The sequence below is a fragment of the Leptinotarsa decemlineata genome, unplaced genomic scaffold, assembly GCF_025532065.1.
Source record: "Leptinotarsa decemlineata unplaced genomic scaffold, Ldec_3_MD MMD2_P_RNA_scaffold_12, whole genome shotgun sequence".
In the NCBI taxonomy this organism is placed as follows: Eukaryota; Metazoa; Arthropoda; class Insecta; order Coleoptera; family Chrysomelidae; genus Leptinotarsa; species Leptinotarsa decemlineata.
The window spans coordinates 5,772,681-5,788,801 of record NW_027412526.1 but is presented as its reverse complement, the minus strand read 5'-3'; the positions used below and the strand labels follow the sequence as shown (position 1 = coordinate 5,788,801).

Here is a 16,121-nt window from a genome sequence, read left to right as displayed (position 1 = left end):
TATAAGTAGCTAGCATCAATTAAATAATAATAGTGTTAGGTGTTAAAATAAATAGTACTTCGATTCACGCCGGTTGGAGGCCGGATGTCAACTAGCGTACGCTAGTTGCACACACACCGATTTTGGACGGCCGATATTATACCGGTCGTCCAAATTCCAATAGTGAAATACATGAGGGAACGGGACCTTGCACACACGCCGACCGGTGATCGTCGCCGGTAAAATACCGGTGAGCAGCCGTCCACTGCCACTGTATCGCCGGCAGTACCGGGAAGTAGTGGCGTACATGACTAATTACCCTCTTGCATACTCACCGGTTTTTACCGACCATTCCAGTCTCGAATAACATGGTTTAAACCATATCCACAGCGGCCGGTAGTAAAAGCGTCGCACCTATTGTGTGAGGCTTTCCATCTTTTGCAATTCTTAAACTAGCAAGGTATGACGCCTTTATCAAGTTAGTATCAGTATCGACAAACTTCGTCAAACATTGGGTTTCTTTCTTTAAAAAATTCAATGGGCCCACCAATCAAATCAGGGTGCTTAGTATTTTCGTGTCGCATCAGTAAAGAAGGCTTCATGGATTGGTTCGAAAGTGTTTCGACATACAACACAATGAGGAATAGGAATGTCACTGGTTTCAGTCACTGGCTTCACTATGAAACCGTACTGTAAGTAGCTTTCGTCATATTTACGATTGGCCGGTAATTTAGGTTTTTTAGCACAATCCTTTGACGTAGAAGAGGACGTCAGAAATCGTTTCATAGTTCAGTTTTCTTATACGAAATCAGAATTAATAATTACAACACCCACAACAAACCTGTAATGCCAATTGAAAGTAAAATACAATCCTGTTAAAGACCCACAGGTAAAAAATGAAACACCCTTTGTTTACCAATTGTACTATCTGGGGATTCCTAAGTCAAATTCCTAAAGTGTTTTATTATGTAATAGAAAAACAAAGATGTCAGGTCGTTCACTGGGTTATGGGTATTTCGTTTTTCTAGCGACCCGTGAGCTGAGTCATGTTTGCTATTAACAGCATGTTGCTCACATGACTCACGTATACCACCTGAAACGTTCTCACTTACTACCGGTTGGGAACCCTGCTTTAGAAAATGAAACAAGAAATTCAATTTTCAGGTTTATGCTAACCTTAAATCCTCATGGATAATATAGGCCAATATTTTTATTTGCAGCATATTCAAACAAGAATGAGTTATCAGAACATATAATGATAATTAGAGGCTTGCCTACACAATATTTCAAGTTAATAGAAAACTGGAAATTCATCCCAGAACATTAGTCCAAGAACAAAAAATTTCGTGCTAGGGATGTCACCATTAGGACTTAGGCATAATACTTGGCACTCATCGAACTAAACTCAAACGAACTTACAAGACCTATGACGGGTACACAGGTCTCGAGTACTGTTTGGAACACCCCTATCTCGAATAAAGCTTAATCATAAAAGAACCATAAATAACATATTTAATTTAATAATTAAATAAAACTATTTACAAAAAACCAAAGCAGCGGAGCAAACAACCAGTATTTAATGTAACCTGTTCACAATATAATCTAATAAAAAGGCACTTAATTAAAAAATGAAAAAGATGTTTTTATTCAAACTGTACAATCACTTCACTGGTCAGCAGTCAATTTTACATTCAGTCACATAAAAATTACAAGTGAAAACGATGAATCATTCATGAGTTTCCATCGCCGAATTTGAAGGATGCCGGCACAGCCTGTTGTGTGAATATGTAGCCTGGAAAACAAAAATTATTAGAAACACTTTCATTAATAATGTTATCTCAGTTATGAATACGTCTATAGTTTCATTGCCATTTTTATGAGTGGACCCAATCAAGGAATTTTAAGTTACTGTTAAATGACAAACATAAATCAGTGGTGCCATTAGTACCACACTGTCAGCGTCCAATGAAGATCAATCAATCAATCAAATCAAAATATACATTATTGTCAGAAGATTTTTTATTCCATCGACAAAGATTTGTAGGTATAAATATAAGCATAACTAATGGTGTATAGATAAAAACTGGCAATTGATAAAGGTTTGAATGAAACAGGTACAAATACAATAAAAATAAATATAAAATGGAATACAGGTTTTAAAATGATTCATTAAAATACTCTTGCAAGCTATAATAGGATCTATCAGCTAGCAAATTTCCAACTACTTTCTTGAATTATACGTTGGTCAGATTTGGAGAACTCATATCTACTGGTAAGTGATTGAATAATTTTCCACCATTATAAGAAATGGAATCCTTGATTAATGTTGAGTTAGGTATAGGAAGTCTAATATTAAATATCCTATTACGAGTAGCATAAGGAGACGAAATAATGTCAAACTCAGTTTTATGTTAGTGCACTAAACATACAGTTTCAAGAATGAACAGTGCAACGACGGTTAAAATCTTATTGGCCGCAAAATAATTTCTGCCTGATTCCCTAGGTTTGAGAGAAGGGTTGCACTGCATGTTCCCCAAAATGGTATTCCATATCTTATTTGGGATTCAATTAAAGCGCAGGTAACCGTTTTTGCTGTGTGAAAACCCAGCTCGTTAGAAACTACCCCTACTGCATAACATCCGGAGGAGATTTTACTCTTGAGTTGTCTGACGTGTTCATCAAATTTGAGCCTATTGTCAATATAGAGACCCAGAAATTTTGTGTTCAATTTGTTTTCCAAAATATCATTGTCTATTGACAGTTCTTTTAGCAGACATTCAAATGTTATTATATTTGTTTTGGAGATATTCAAGGATAATAAATTAGCATCATACCAATTTTTCACCTTTTCTAAATCAGCTGGGTTTTTTCCTTCCACAACATTGTTGTATCATCCGCGAATAGAGTAAAGCTGCCACATATATCTATCATAGTCAAATCATTGATATACAACAAAAACAGAACTGGACACAACACAGAACCCTGTGGCACACCAGATGTGATTGCCCTGTTTTCTGCGAGTTCTGAGAGGTACAATTCAAACCAATTGTACGTCACCCCTCTGCCGCCATACCGGTGAAGTTTTTTGAGTATTAATTCATGATTCACACAATCAAAAACCTTCGAAAGGTCACAGAAATTTGCGGCAGCTACTTCACCATCATTTATTTTTGAATAAAGTTTATAAAGGAAAGAGAATATTGCATCACTTGTATCTTTTTCCGTCTGGAACACAAATTGGTTATTACTCATGATATCATGCAAATTTAAGGAATCATTCAATCGTTTATTCACTAATTTTCGCTAAGGTTGGAATTAGAGAAATGGGCCGCAGATTGGAGGGATTATGCAAATCACCACCTTTATGTAGGGGAATAACAATTGAAGTCTTAAAAGAAGGAGGGAATGAGCCAGTTTCGAAGGAGACATTAATGAGATTAAGTAAAGTTTCCAATGCATTGCCTGGTAGATTCAAAAGTATTTTTACCGAAATCTCATCATACCCAGCGGTATTTTTATTTCTGATGTCGTTCAAGGTTTCAATTAATTCATGAATATCTGTGTAATACAAAATTAGGCTATCATCGATATTAATATTTTCTAGATTGATTAAAGGATCATAGGGCAGATAGATCTATCTACCTCCTCTCCACATTTTTCTGGATATAGATCTATCTACCACATAGATCTATCTACCTCCTCTCCACATTTTTCACATTGCCAATTGCACAAATCAATTTAATGCAGAGTGCAACTCAACAGATTGTCTCTGGCCTGGATTCCTGCCCATACTGACCTGGAAAGCAGTGTTGCCGGCGGGCAAAATTTAAAATCACCAAATCTATGAAGCAAAAATCACCAGATTTGAAAAAATACACCAGATTTCAGAAATTCTACCTATTGAACAAAAAATGAATAGGAAATTGTGTACAAAGTTTGAAACAAAAAATATATTGAAATAAATATTCATTCTCACACAATAAATAAAAAAAAAATAGAACTCTCTTATAAATATTTGAGCACAAACAGAAAATTAATGGCTAAGACAATAAATGAAAAAAAATAAACAGAACTCTCTTGTGAATAAATATTTGAACAAAAACCCAAAAACAAACATAAAATGGCCAAGTATATTTTGATCAACTACCTACTATTATTATTTTGATTCATACATTTCATGATCACATTTCCTTATACTATCAGAAATTTCAAAGATGTAACAGTATTTCTCATTGTTTAATATAACTCTTGTAGAGTGAAGAATTCTACTGAGGATATCTGAATTCAGTCGAGTTCTGATTTTCTTTTTATTATTGCCAAGTTTCTGACACATGAATGGTCAGTTGATTCATCAATGAGAGTGAAAAACTTTGTAGATCCAGTTTCCTGTAATAACGAAGCTAGTGAATGATAACCTAAAACATTTTTAATAACAGCAGTGCATTTTGTGCGCTTCAAATTAACATCTTTCGCTGCCTCAGGATGTTTGCTTGCTTCTTTCATCAATTCTTCCAAATGATCAACACTGCTTATAGCAATATTATGTTCCACTATGAATGAAACTAATCTTATTTCTAGTTTTTGTGGTTTTTTCTTTTGAGTTCGGTTTCTGTGAAGAACCTCATTTGTGAGATTGGTTACTGCAATTTTACAGAAGAAGCTTTCTGCATGTGTTTTTTCGTCCTTTCATACTTTTGTACTGATGCTATTCCACCTTGCAAATATATATTACATCATTTACACAAAAAATTATTGCTTCTTAATTTACTACATTGAATCCATGTAAACTTTTTTCCCATTGAGAATTGTATTTATGCTTATAATTCCTCTTCCGTTTGGATATTTACTTTGTTTCAGTATCATTAGGGATTGTATTTGTATATGTTTCTGATGAATCTGAATCAATGGGAGAATGAACAACTACTACAAAAAATACATCAATTCGTTAGCTAGACTTGTCCTACACAAATAATATCCATGGATTTCATCGTCTTCAATTCGTTTTCCTTATTTTGCATTTTGATATTTTTTATAATTTATAGATTCAAAAGAAAACAGGTTAGGTTCAGTTAACAATGTTAGTTAGCATTTGAATAATGAACAGAACCACAGAACCACAGAACACAGAAAATATGTGATGAAACATTGAACTCATATAATCATACGCTATACAACTGGTAAGAGTTGTATGAATTTATGCTTCATGCCGATGATAAACAATGCGAGGTTATCGTTTTCAGTTACCGGGCTATACGAGCGACAAGCTTAGCGTTCTTATTCTCTTTCAGTTTCAAATTTGTCATAAACAAACAAAAATCACCAAAATATCACAGTATAGGTACAATGTTCAAATAAAGCTCGTTTCACGAAATATGTAGTTGACAAGATAGCACTGAAACGAAATATTATTCTGCGTCTGGCCCCTTATCATTGTGAACTCGGTTGGACTCAAGTAAAGGATTTCGTTGCAAGACATGTAAAATAGAAGATGTTAAAATACTCTTTGAGGAGTCCTTACCACCTCTACCATGGGTGGCAGCAAGTTTTGAACGGTTATAATCACGAGAGTTCAAGATTGTGGCAAATTTCGACATCAGATTCGTGATTACGGAACAAAATTAAACAAGTACCAGTAAACAAAATTGAAACTCTAGGGCGAGTCCGGATACCGAAGTATTCCTAAACAAATTTCAATTTTGTTGTAAAAAAAAATTAAAATTCAAATTATACCATTCACCTCTTACCCATAATCCAGCCACGACACTGGATCAAACGCTGTGACAGATGACACTGGCAGTCACTGTCAAAGCACCATCAGCTACATTGCAACACCAAAAAATCGCGTCTTATCGCGTCAAAACCTCAACAACATGACCAAAATCGAGAGCAGACTATGCGCTTGCAAATTCAACAAAACCGACACAGGAATGAGGCAGAGCCCCAAGAAACTGGACCTCACCTTCGTCGAAAATCATCCGACATCGACAAATCTTGAGAAACACTCGCAGTGTTCCTGCACCGTAGAAAAATGCAAAATGACTCAACTGCTGAGATTGTGCAAAGAAAATCCAGATTGGATTATCGGAGTGTACCGCGTTAGCAAATCGGAGGACAAGTGTCTACCAGACATAGATTTGGATGCTCGACCGGTAAGTGACTCGTCGGATAAACTCACCGAAACTAGCGGCAAAAGTAAATACCACTACTTGATGACAGACCAGTCTACTAGTTATACCCCGATGGATAACGAAGAGTTGCACACAGAAGCTGCAGAAACGCCAAGTAAATGTTCACTGCCCAGCGAAAAACTCAAAATTGAAGACCAAGATGAAAAGCTAGATGGTGAATGTTCAGCGAATGATACGGATACATCAACCAAAGATACTAAAAAGGTCCCGAAATCGATTTTACACAAGACAAACACAATCATGAATTTGGATAACAGCAGCAATGTGTCGAAAGATGATTCAAAAAATGCAGGTCAGTGATAAAATGAAAACTTTCTTTCTCAAACACTAAAAATGTACCCCCTTTCAATTACTACTATTATTACTGTTTCAGCATTTACTAATTTGTTAATTTTGCTCCTACAAAAAGATACATTTTTAATTCAATATTTCTCGAGATTTTCCACGATTGACCGAGTTAGTGGGATACATACACAATTACTATTCGCAAAAAAAACCTTCATTTCTGTAATAAACCTAAGTTTAACGAAGTTTAAAGCCATTTTTCTAATATTTTTTCAATAGTGCGAGAAAACAGCTCGCAGGTGTCATGGCGACGGCTCTGACGTCACGCTTAGGTAAATATGCCATTGTGCCTATGCGCAAAACAATAAATTAATTCGTGCGGTACTGCACAGTGGCGTGCAATGTGTGCGGTGTGGTGTAAAAACATATCAATAAGAAAACCCATCAAAGTTTTTTTACATGTTCCAAACAAGAAAATAATAAGAGATAAGTGGTTAAAGCAGCTCGCATGGTGAAACCCGAAAGACGTAGGTAGTCACGAATTCGCCACTGTACTTCTGTGAAGACTACTTTGAAGTGAGTATGTTATTATATATTGATAGGTCCTAAACTTAAAACGTTTGTTTGACGCGAAATAGAAATATTGAGGCTATGAAATAACTAATTTATTGAGGTTATGTTTGTTTTGGTGTTTACTATCAGGAAAAATACTACTAGTACTAGTAAGTGCTTTTTAGTTACAAAATTTACTCGTTTTATCGGTTATTAACATGGTATTAACTCTAACAATAGCAACTTACAAGCTGTGAGGGAGCTAACCTCAAAAATAAACCATGACAAATTTACTGTATTAACAACCTATGAAAAAAGTAAAATAAACTAGTATGAGTTTGAAACGAGTTTGTATCTAAATTTGTTGTATCTAGGGTAAAGATAAATACAAAACTTACTTACAAGGAAGTTTTGACGTTACTAAACTCAGACGAGCACAATAATGGAAAATCAACCCAAATAAGCAATCAGTAGTATTCACAACAACAAAATACAGTGAATGAGAGTGTTGACAGAGGAGTTTACCTAAGCGTGACGTCATGCGCTGTGATTGGTGTTTCAGTCAAAATGGACGATTGCAGTATATTGATGTTGTAATTTATTGAAAATCTCAATAATTTGAATGTTTTAAATGAAAGTAAAGCAGTGTTTTAAATTTTTTTAATATGAATTTTCCCCTAAAACCATTGAATCGACTATTTTTTGATACTGTCATGCCTATTCTGTCACCAAACAACATTCTCACCAAATTCAATTGCAGATGCCAGCGAAGATAAGACGAAGAACGTTATGATCGATCATAAGGAAAAACCAAGCCATCCAAGTGATTGGAATATCTCGATCACTAATCACGAATCTTCGCATATCCTATCCTTGCTAAACTTCGTTATGAAAAAACAGAAGGAATCGCCCCAGACCACGATGGATATCCAAACCGATAAGAAAATTAAAAAAACGTGTCTCTCGCTCCTGAAATGTTTTCTGTGCACCAAGAAAAATGAACGCAAAGTCAGCTACTTCGATCAAATCGGTCCACGATATTCGTCTGATAATAATAGCACCGATTGAAGGAGAAAGTCGAGAATCGCTGCAAGAACGTCGCAGGTTTGACGTTGATGATACAAATAATAACGAAGAAATAATAAATTGTTTGTCACTTGTTTTTATCAATTTGCTTTTAGAGGACTTTTCTAGATAACTGTTTGGAAAGCCAGTGTCACAATTTTTCGGGTTTGAAGGCCGTCAATTTTTGGAATTTTTTCCTGACGTTTCTTTGGCGCCAGTCGCTAGCTACTTCAGAGGTTTATGCATCTTGAGTTCATCTCCGATGAATGGATATTACGGCTGCGTAAAACGTATTTACGTTGACTCAGGTAGTTTAATTTTCTTTCTGCTTTCAATGAACTGTCCGATCATATAAAATATCGTCAAATTCAAAAAATTATTGAAAGAATTTATACTTCAGGAAAGAAACTACGACAAATCGGCTCCCATTTTGGGGCCATTTTCAAGAATTTGATGTGATTTGACGCCGTGGTCTCAATCTGCCTACTCCCCAGGTCTCGTCGCGAGTTCTCTCTAAGGTCTCAATCTGCATACCCCTTAGATTGAACTGTTCAACCTAACCCATCCCATGTATTTTTTATGGCGCTTCATTCTGGCGATTTTTGGAACTCAGGCCCAGTTCAAACGGAAGGGACAAAGTTCCGCGCCTCGCCTTAGCCTTTGAGGCCCACTTTAGACCACCTCCACTCCTCCACTTTTGCCATTCATTCAATCGACTAATCAGAAACTACCGCGCGTACAGCGGAAAATTCAAATCAGTAGATGAACAAGGCGGGTACGAGCACACTTCAAGGCCGCGCGTCGCTAGTGTTTCAGAGAGACTTTAGTGAGTGGGAGTGCGAAACGTGTAACGTAATCAAAGCAGAGAAGGATGGAATGAGTATTGGAGATATTCAAAGAGCGAAGCCCGCCTTGGGACTCCGCCTCACCCTTCGGGCCCCCTCGTCGCGCACCAGTCACGTGGTCATTGGCAGCTGAATGAAATGAAATTAAAAAGACTTATCGGTATGAGAATCGAACCCAGGTCGTCGGCGTGGTAGACGTTGTCCTTAGCCTCGACACCAACGTGGAATATTGGAAGTAATTGCGAATTGTTGATATTTATGGCGGTTGTTTTGTCGAAACCGAAATTGACTCATTCTCTATACTTATACAGTCTCTATACTTATACAGTCTCTATACTATACGGTCAAACTTTTCTTGTGGGGTTTTCTCAAGTCGCAGGTGTATGGGAATAAACCACAACCCACAGCAGTCTTCAGAGCCAACATAATCCATGCCATCGATCAAGTTCAGCCTGATTTATGCGCCAGATTTATGGAAAATTGAATGTTTCCGATGCCCTCCACCCAGAGCTCTGGCGGACATTTAAACGATATTCCACACATAATGACATCAATAGGTCTTTCAAACGAATAACAAATTTCAATATTTCACACAAACTTAGTTTCATTTAAATTTAAAGATGAAATACCCTATATTTATCTATACTGAAAATTATTTGAAAAGCACAGCCCAAACACAACGCATTTAAGATCAATCACCAGACAACGTTGTTTAGAACCACCACTGGAGTTACGCTGAACCACAAATCCATTTGCTCAACTGTCCTCAAAGAACAAGCCTGAGTAAATAAGCCCCCTTAAGAAGACTCCATCTACTGGATAGACAGATAACTCAATACTCGAGTATCAAGAATAAAGGAGGCTCCCCGAAGCGGTCAATTGCAAAGCTAAGCTTCTACATCGACCGCCGAACTTGATTCGTCTTCCGTCTCTCAATGCAGATTTAACTGCAACTAGGAAACCCAGAATATAACCACAACGTATTTATCATTTCAGCGCTATTTCAACCGCTCATTGGTTTTATCAGTAGTGCTAGGCTGAAAAACAAATGTATTTCTGGACCCAACTGCTTTGGAAGAACAAGCCTGAGAAAAATAGGGCGATGACATCTCTCCTTAATGGCGCCCTCTATGGGGTAGACATAGAACTCAATCCTAGAATATTAAAGATATTCGAGGCTCCCCAAGGCGGTCAGTTGCGCGGTAAATTCAGTTATGATTTGTTATAACTGAATTTCACTCTACCTGAAATCAGAGTATACCTTATCACCCAAGAGACGAACATTGCCCTTCAACACCCAATAATAACTAACCCCTTATGAATATTTACGTCATTTTGACATTTTGACAAGTCAACTCGCTGTCAACGAAATTTAACGAACACAACTGTATAGAAAATCGCAAATAACCATGTTGCTAGTAGAAAATATCGAATCTCCGGCCCCTGTTAAAAACAAAAACTGCATATGTAGAAACCCGAAAGAAAAAAACGAGATAGATCAAATTCCACCCGATGACTCGGCAAAATTAGAACTCTGCAAAAGATGTTGCTTCAACGGAAAGTGCACAATTAACCAGCTACTGAAGATTTGCCAAGAGGATCCCGACATCATAATGGATGTCTTCAAAATGGCTACGGCAGATGAAAAATGTCTGCCAGAAGTCGAGTTAACATATGACCAGCCCCAGAACAAAGATGATAACAGTGATAAAAACGTAGACCCGCAGAACAAATACCATTTTTTGATGGTCGACAACTCGACGAGTCTCTATGTGGTTCAGCAGCAAGTGCCGGACAACTTTCGAGCAGCAGAGCAGGGCGACAAAAAGGAAGACATCGCGGAAATTAAGGAAGAATGCAATCATGAGACTGAGGACCAAGAGCGCAGCCAAGAAATTATTGAGGCATTACTTCAGAACAAGGTACGTGACATTTTTTTAACCGATATTCGAAATTGAACAACGATATATGTATAGGGTTTTGTAGTGGTTCAAAAATAATGTTTATGTTCAATGATAGCAATGTGAATTTGAAATACTTAACAGGTTATATGAAGGTATATCAACACACACCAACATACCAACCACACTGTACATTTTTAGGTAAAGGAAGACCGAAGAGGGTGTCACAAGTCATAGATATAACTAAAAGGAGTAATGAGACAGTTCAATTTCATTCCAATGAAAAAATGTCAACATAACTAAAAGAATAATTTGTTCAGGCCAGTCTCGACTCACCTACACTGTAGGTTGAAATTTTTGGCGATTCTGGACACGCCATATTCGTATAATTATCCTAAAGCGGTGACCGTAAAACGCGAAATTATTCGCCTGCGATTCACCTCACACGTTGATATAAACAACTTCATATTATTTTTCTTTCTCTGTTTACATTTCTGCGTTTTCTGCACACTATAATATCTGTATTTTTATTGAGATGCACAATCACTAAGAAAATCCCAAGAGTCCCAACTATCGAGTTTGTTTGGGTCTCGAATCTGGCGGATTACTCTACTAGTAGTTCAAAAAGGTTCCTATTAAGGCTTCATAAAATATAGAAATAATAACAGTTGTATTGATTTATTTTTGATAATTAGTTTACTAAGTAGAGACAATGCAAAAAAAGTAGTGAACCATTTGACAAAGTTCTTGTTATTTATTTACTTGTCTACTTATATGTTCGATGCGGTTCCTGGTGAGGCTCCTTTTATAACAGTCATGGCTCGCGAATAATCTAATTTTGAAATAACTTCTCTCCGCTACAAATGAAAAACCGCCAAAAAATAATTCAGTATCTCTCAATTTAGGAGAACCTTTCCAAAGGTATACTCAAGACGAGCCAATCAAAATACCAAAAGGACATCAGCATCAAAACTAAAACGGCTTCTATGGAAAAACTCATTGATAGAATTAGAAATCTTCTATGGACCGACAGCGATGATCAAATTATGCCGGAGATCAACGTGAGAAAATCAAGAAAAAAATCGATCAGGAAAAACTACGAACAACTTGTGTCGCCGGACACGGAAAAGAGTACGAGCGAAGACGAACAGGAAAAAGGAAAAAACATTTACTGGACCCCATCGTACTTTGAGGACGAGGATACTATACTTATTCCTCGAGTACAGCAAAATTGGCAGACTTCGCCGGACAATTCGGAACTCAGCTCGTTAATGAACACGCCTTCTACCTATCTCGAATCCTTGATAAAAAAACATAAAAACCGGCATTCTTCCCGCAGACATGGGACTATTACGACAGTGATAGGAAAAAATGTAGAGGCGAGAGATAAAGTAAGCCGAAAACATTGGTCGAGATGTTTCGCCTGTTTTAAATGTAAAAAGAAAACTAAGCCCGATACGAAATTGTCGAATGTGTTGGAAATCGCTAACGAAACTGAAGATACAGCGAGTTATAACTCTGAAGAATAACTGTGACGGTGATTACGAAATTTTGATTGAAGTAGTTGGTGTTTGGTGAACTTCGTATTGAAAATCGATGTTTTCAAATAAAATTTCAGTTCATTCATAAAATATTTGTTTCATGGTGACACTTGGTTGGGAAAGACACAAATTGTTTTTTTGTTAAAGAAGTGTGTTTTTTTTTAGTTTTACTCTTATCGATTTGCCAACGAAGTATAAGGTTGTTTCAACCTTATACTTCATACTTCAGTCGACCAATCAGAAGCTACCGCGCGTACAGCGGGAAATTCAAATCAGTAGATGAACAAGGCGGGTACGAACACACTTCAAGGTCGCGCGTCGCTAGTGTTTCAGAGAAATACTTTAATGAGTGGGAGAGAGAAACGTGTGACGTAATCGATACAGAGAAGGATGGAATGAGTATCGGGGATATTCAGAGAGCGTAGCCCCTTTAGGACTCCGACTCATCTCTCGGGCCCCCTTGTCGCGCATCAGTCTCGTGGTCATCGGCAGCTGAGTGAAATTAAATTAAAAAAGCGTACCAGTATGAGAATCGAACCCAGGTCGTCGGCGTGGTAGACGTTGTCCTTAGACTCGACACCAACGTGGAATATTGGAAGTAATTGCGAATTGTTGATATTTATGGTGATTGTTTTGTCGGAACCGAAAGTTATCGAAGTGTTTAAAAGATGGTAGTCGGTCAGCGAGAGGTCTGTGGAATGTGGTGGGTGAGGCATAACTCGAACCTCAATTCGTTTACATTTTCAGTCGGTGATTTGTGAAATGTGCGAACGGGCAGGATAGGACCTCTTCTGTTGACCGCTGACCACCATACAGTACTTATGGGCTTTTTCTGGTGATTTTCGCCTTTGGGAAGTGCCTGGGTGGCTCATCGGTGTCCAACCACTGTCCTGAACGCCTCCTATTGTCGTAGAGGATACACAGATCCGATCGTGCAATAGCAACGAAGAAAAGACCTCCAAACGTGACAGTTGCTATCGATCATTCAAATCGTGGGGCAACAACTTTTTTCGAGCATTCTGACTTTTCCAATACGTCTTAAACCATCAAAAACCATATGGGAGCTGAAACGCTGAGTTACACGAAATAAACTTTTCTCTACACAACATTTCTACACAATATGATTAATGTAAGAAGTAAAATTTCACTTACATGGAACACTGTCATCCAGACATCCGAAGTTTCGCCGTAATACATGTCTGTTACCAGTTTATGATATTTGTTTGACTATTCAAACCTACAGGACTTCCGCCTTCCTGATTCCAATTCAATAAATAGAAATAATTTCAGTTATCGGACCTAATATAAACGACCTAATAAATTAACCTAATATAAATATGCAGTTTTGTATAATGTAGTAGAATAAACTATTATATTCTGTATCGAATCCTGAAGTTTTTTCTTCAAATGCAATTCACATAGCTAGCACACAAACAATAATAAAAATATCTCTCTCTAGGAATATAACATTAGGAGCATAATGAAATCGAGCATCCGTTCGAGTGAGTCAAAAGAAGAAACATCGAGCACCTCCCACACCAAATCTGTCTCTACGGGAGAAGGCGTTATCCTGGAAAAGCCGAGAAGCATATTATGGAGCGACAGCGATGACCAAACGGAACCACCTATCAATCCGAGAAGAATAAGGAGAAAAAATAACGCGTCTTGGGATAAAAGCATAAGTGGAGAAGAGCAGGAAAAGAGCAAGAACATTGTGTGGAGTTCTGAATCGTATCAGGGAAGCGAAGAAACCGTGCGCCTTCATCAGCTGCCGAAAAACTGGCATATTACGCCCAGTAGTTCGGATGTCAGCTCACTGGATAACACGCCATCTTCCTTTCTCGAATTAGTGATAAAAAAAAAGAAAGAGCAGCTTTCTTCTGAACAGCTCGATCCCGTTAAGACCCTGGTGGGAGTGGGAGAAGGTGGGGAAGATAAAGGGAGGCGGAATTATTGGTCGCGATGCCTCAACTGTTTCAAATGTAAGAAGAAGACTAAAGCTGATACTAAATCCTTTTACGTTCTGGAAAGTACTAACGAAGAAGACGATTGAAAGATAACCAGCATGGTCTACTATCAAAATTGTTGTGAAGTAATTGGTTGTTATGTTTTTGTTATGAGCACTGTACTATTATTGAAATTTAATTCTTCCTTAAATAAAAAATGCAATTTCCATACGCGTGTTTTACTATTCATGATTCACTGAATGATTATAAATTAGTCGAGAACAGAGAATGTTTGCTCATCTTCCAACAGTAATATAATAATAATGATAATTTACCGCACATCTATCTATACTAATATAAATGTAAAAGTTTATGAGGATGTATGTATGTTTTTGGCTCTTTCACGCCTAAGCAACTGAACGGATTTAGATGAAACTACATAAATACAGCTTATACATCAAAATAACATATAGACTACAATTTACAAACGTTTTGTGTAATTTTGGTCATAATATAACGATAAGTATCAAGTCGAACAAATTCTTGCTCCCTGAGAGCTATCTTGGCGTGCGCTACCTATACCGTTGGAGTTACATGTAGATGACGTACCGTATGATTGTCGACCTTAAATAGTTCTAAATAAAAGTCCGTGATAGCCACTATATGCAAAATAATGAGCCATGAATACAATTAAATTGGATACTTTTTTTACAATGCACATTTTAGAATATCTATCAGGATCTTATAAAAATTGATGCAATTGTCATTTCAAGTATTTAATATAGATAAACTTTGTCTTTTACAGTAAGTAATTTGGACGAATCGTTTGAAAGTTATTACGATGAGATTAAGTTGAAGCAACACAGTAAACCATTACGTGTCGCGTCTACTGTAAAATGCCGGAGGACGATGCGCGGGGGTAGTGTGACGAGCCAAAAATCAGACCGCGTTTATTAACGTATTTGGGCCCCGAGAAGAGTTAAATTAATTAATTACCGTAAAATGACCCGCGCCATCAATTAGCTTAATTAGGCGAAAGCCCCGATGCTTCCTGACCGACGATGATGATAAGAATGGTCGGTATCTGTAATAATCGTAAACTTGTCACCGCTAATTTGCCATCGATAATTAATGGGGTCAGAATCTCGACAGTCACGTAGGCATGCAGGTGTTCAAATTATTCGCGATATAAATACGAGGAAAAGATCCCTATTAAATCAGTTCAGTTTGAGCCATCGAGTGGAAACCATCTCCGTCGGTGAAAGTGTTAATAACAGATAACAGATCCAGGGTAAGTTTGAAGTAAATATTCTTTAAAAGAGCATAGTTCAAGTTCAATTAATAGTTTAAATATTTTTTTTACTGTTACAGGGTGTTTCCTAGACAGATGTGCAAATAAAAGGACAGGTCATTTCCAATCAATTCCATTATTTTTTTTTGTTCAAAACTGTTCAATAGTTATTAAAAAAAAATTTCAAATTTCACATAAAAATTATTTGGGTTTGAAGTAACGTTGGACAAAACAAATGTACAGGTTCCACAAAAAGTTACCATTTATTGCATCATTATTTTTAATTTTAAACTATGTTTTTCAAATCAAATACAGAAAATGTTTTTAAATTTTTTGAATAAGTAGTCATTTCAATTTTTTTTTTCAACTTTTGAAGAAGGAAGGAATGAAAGATTTTGACTTCTACTTCTTCATTGTTATACAAAAAAATATATCTTGTATAAATATCTGTCGGATATAATTCAATATTCAGCGCGTATTAGCCGAGGAAGTTGTAGTTTTCCCACAGCCGATAATAAAAAAAAAACA

General features: G+C 36.9%; 3 protein-coding genes across 4 annotated transcripts in view; 2 read left to right on the top strand and 1 right to left on the bottom strand.

Moving 5' to 3' along the window:
- Window positions 1-1,215: 1,215 nt before the first annotated feature.
- The window catches only part of msk (importin-7 msk), a 31,552-nt gene continuing 16,646 nt past the window's right edge, over window positions 1,216-16,121 (bottom strand). The window contains exon 13 of the mRNA XM_023172879.2: window positions 1,216-1,771. Coding sequence (XP_023028647.1) covers window positions 1,710-1,771 — 62 coding nt within the window. The 3' untranslated portion in view covers window positions 1,216-1,709. The remainder of the gene's footprint in view (window positions 1,772-16,121) is intronic.
- Window positions 5,682-8,166, top strand: LOC141481419 (uncharacterized). Its single transcript, XM_074172912.1, has 2 exons — window positions 5,682-6,459; window positions 7,765-8,166. Exons 1-2 carry the CDS (start codon window positions 5,850-5,852, stop codon window positions 8,070-8,072), a joined length of 918 nt encoding a protein of 305 aa, XP_074029013.1. The 5' UTR covers window positions 5,682-5,849; the 3' UTR covers window positions 8,073-8,166.
- On the top strand, window positions 8,411-14,531 carry LOC111516773 (uncharacterized). 2 transcript variants are annotated; one of them, XM_023172889.2, is made up of 2 exons: window positions 8,411-10,836; window positions 11,721-13,013. In XM_023172889.2, exons 1-2 carry the CDS (start codon window positions 10,324-10,326, stop codon window positions 12,342-12,344), a joined length of 1,137 nt encoding a protein of 378 aa, XP_023028657.1. In that variant the 5' UTR covers window positions 8,411-10,323; the 3' UTR covers window positions 12,345-13,013. The 2 variants fall into 2 exon arrangements, with proteins under 2 accessions (XP_023028657.1, XP_023028664.1); XM_023172896.2 differs by lacking the exon at window positions 11,721-13,013 and adding an exon at window positions 13,816-14,531 and having other exon boundaries at window positions 9,270-10,836.

Coding starts and splice junctions, on each gene's coding strand:
- LOC111516773 (XM_023172889.2), top strand. CDS start 10,324: ATGTTGCTAGTAGAAAATATCGAATCTCCGGCCCCTGTTAAAAACAAA. Junction 10,837..11,720: donor AGGCATTACTTCAGAACAAG/GTACGTGACATT, acceptor CTCTCAATTTAG/GAGAACCTTTCCAAAGGTAT.
- LOC141481419 (XM_074172912.1), top strand. CDS start 5,850: ATGACCAAAATCGAGAGCAGACTATGCGCTTGCAAATTCAACAAAACC. Junction 6,460..7,764: donor AGATGATTCAAAAAATGCAG/GTCAGTGATAAA, acceptor ATTCAATTGCAG/ATGCCAGCGAAGATAAGACG.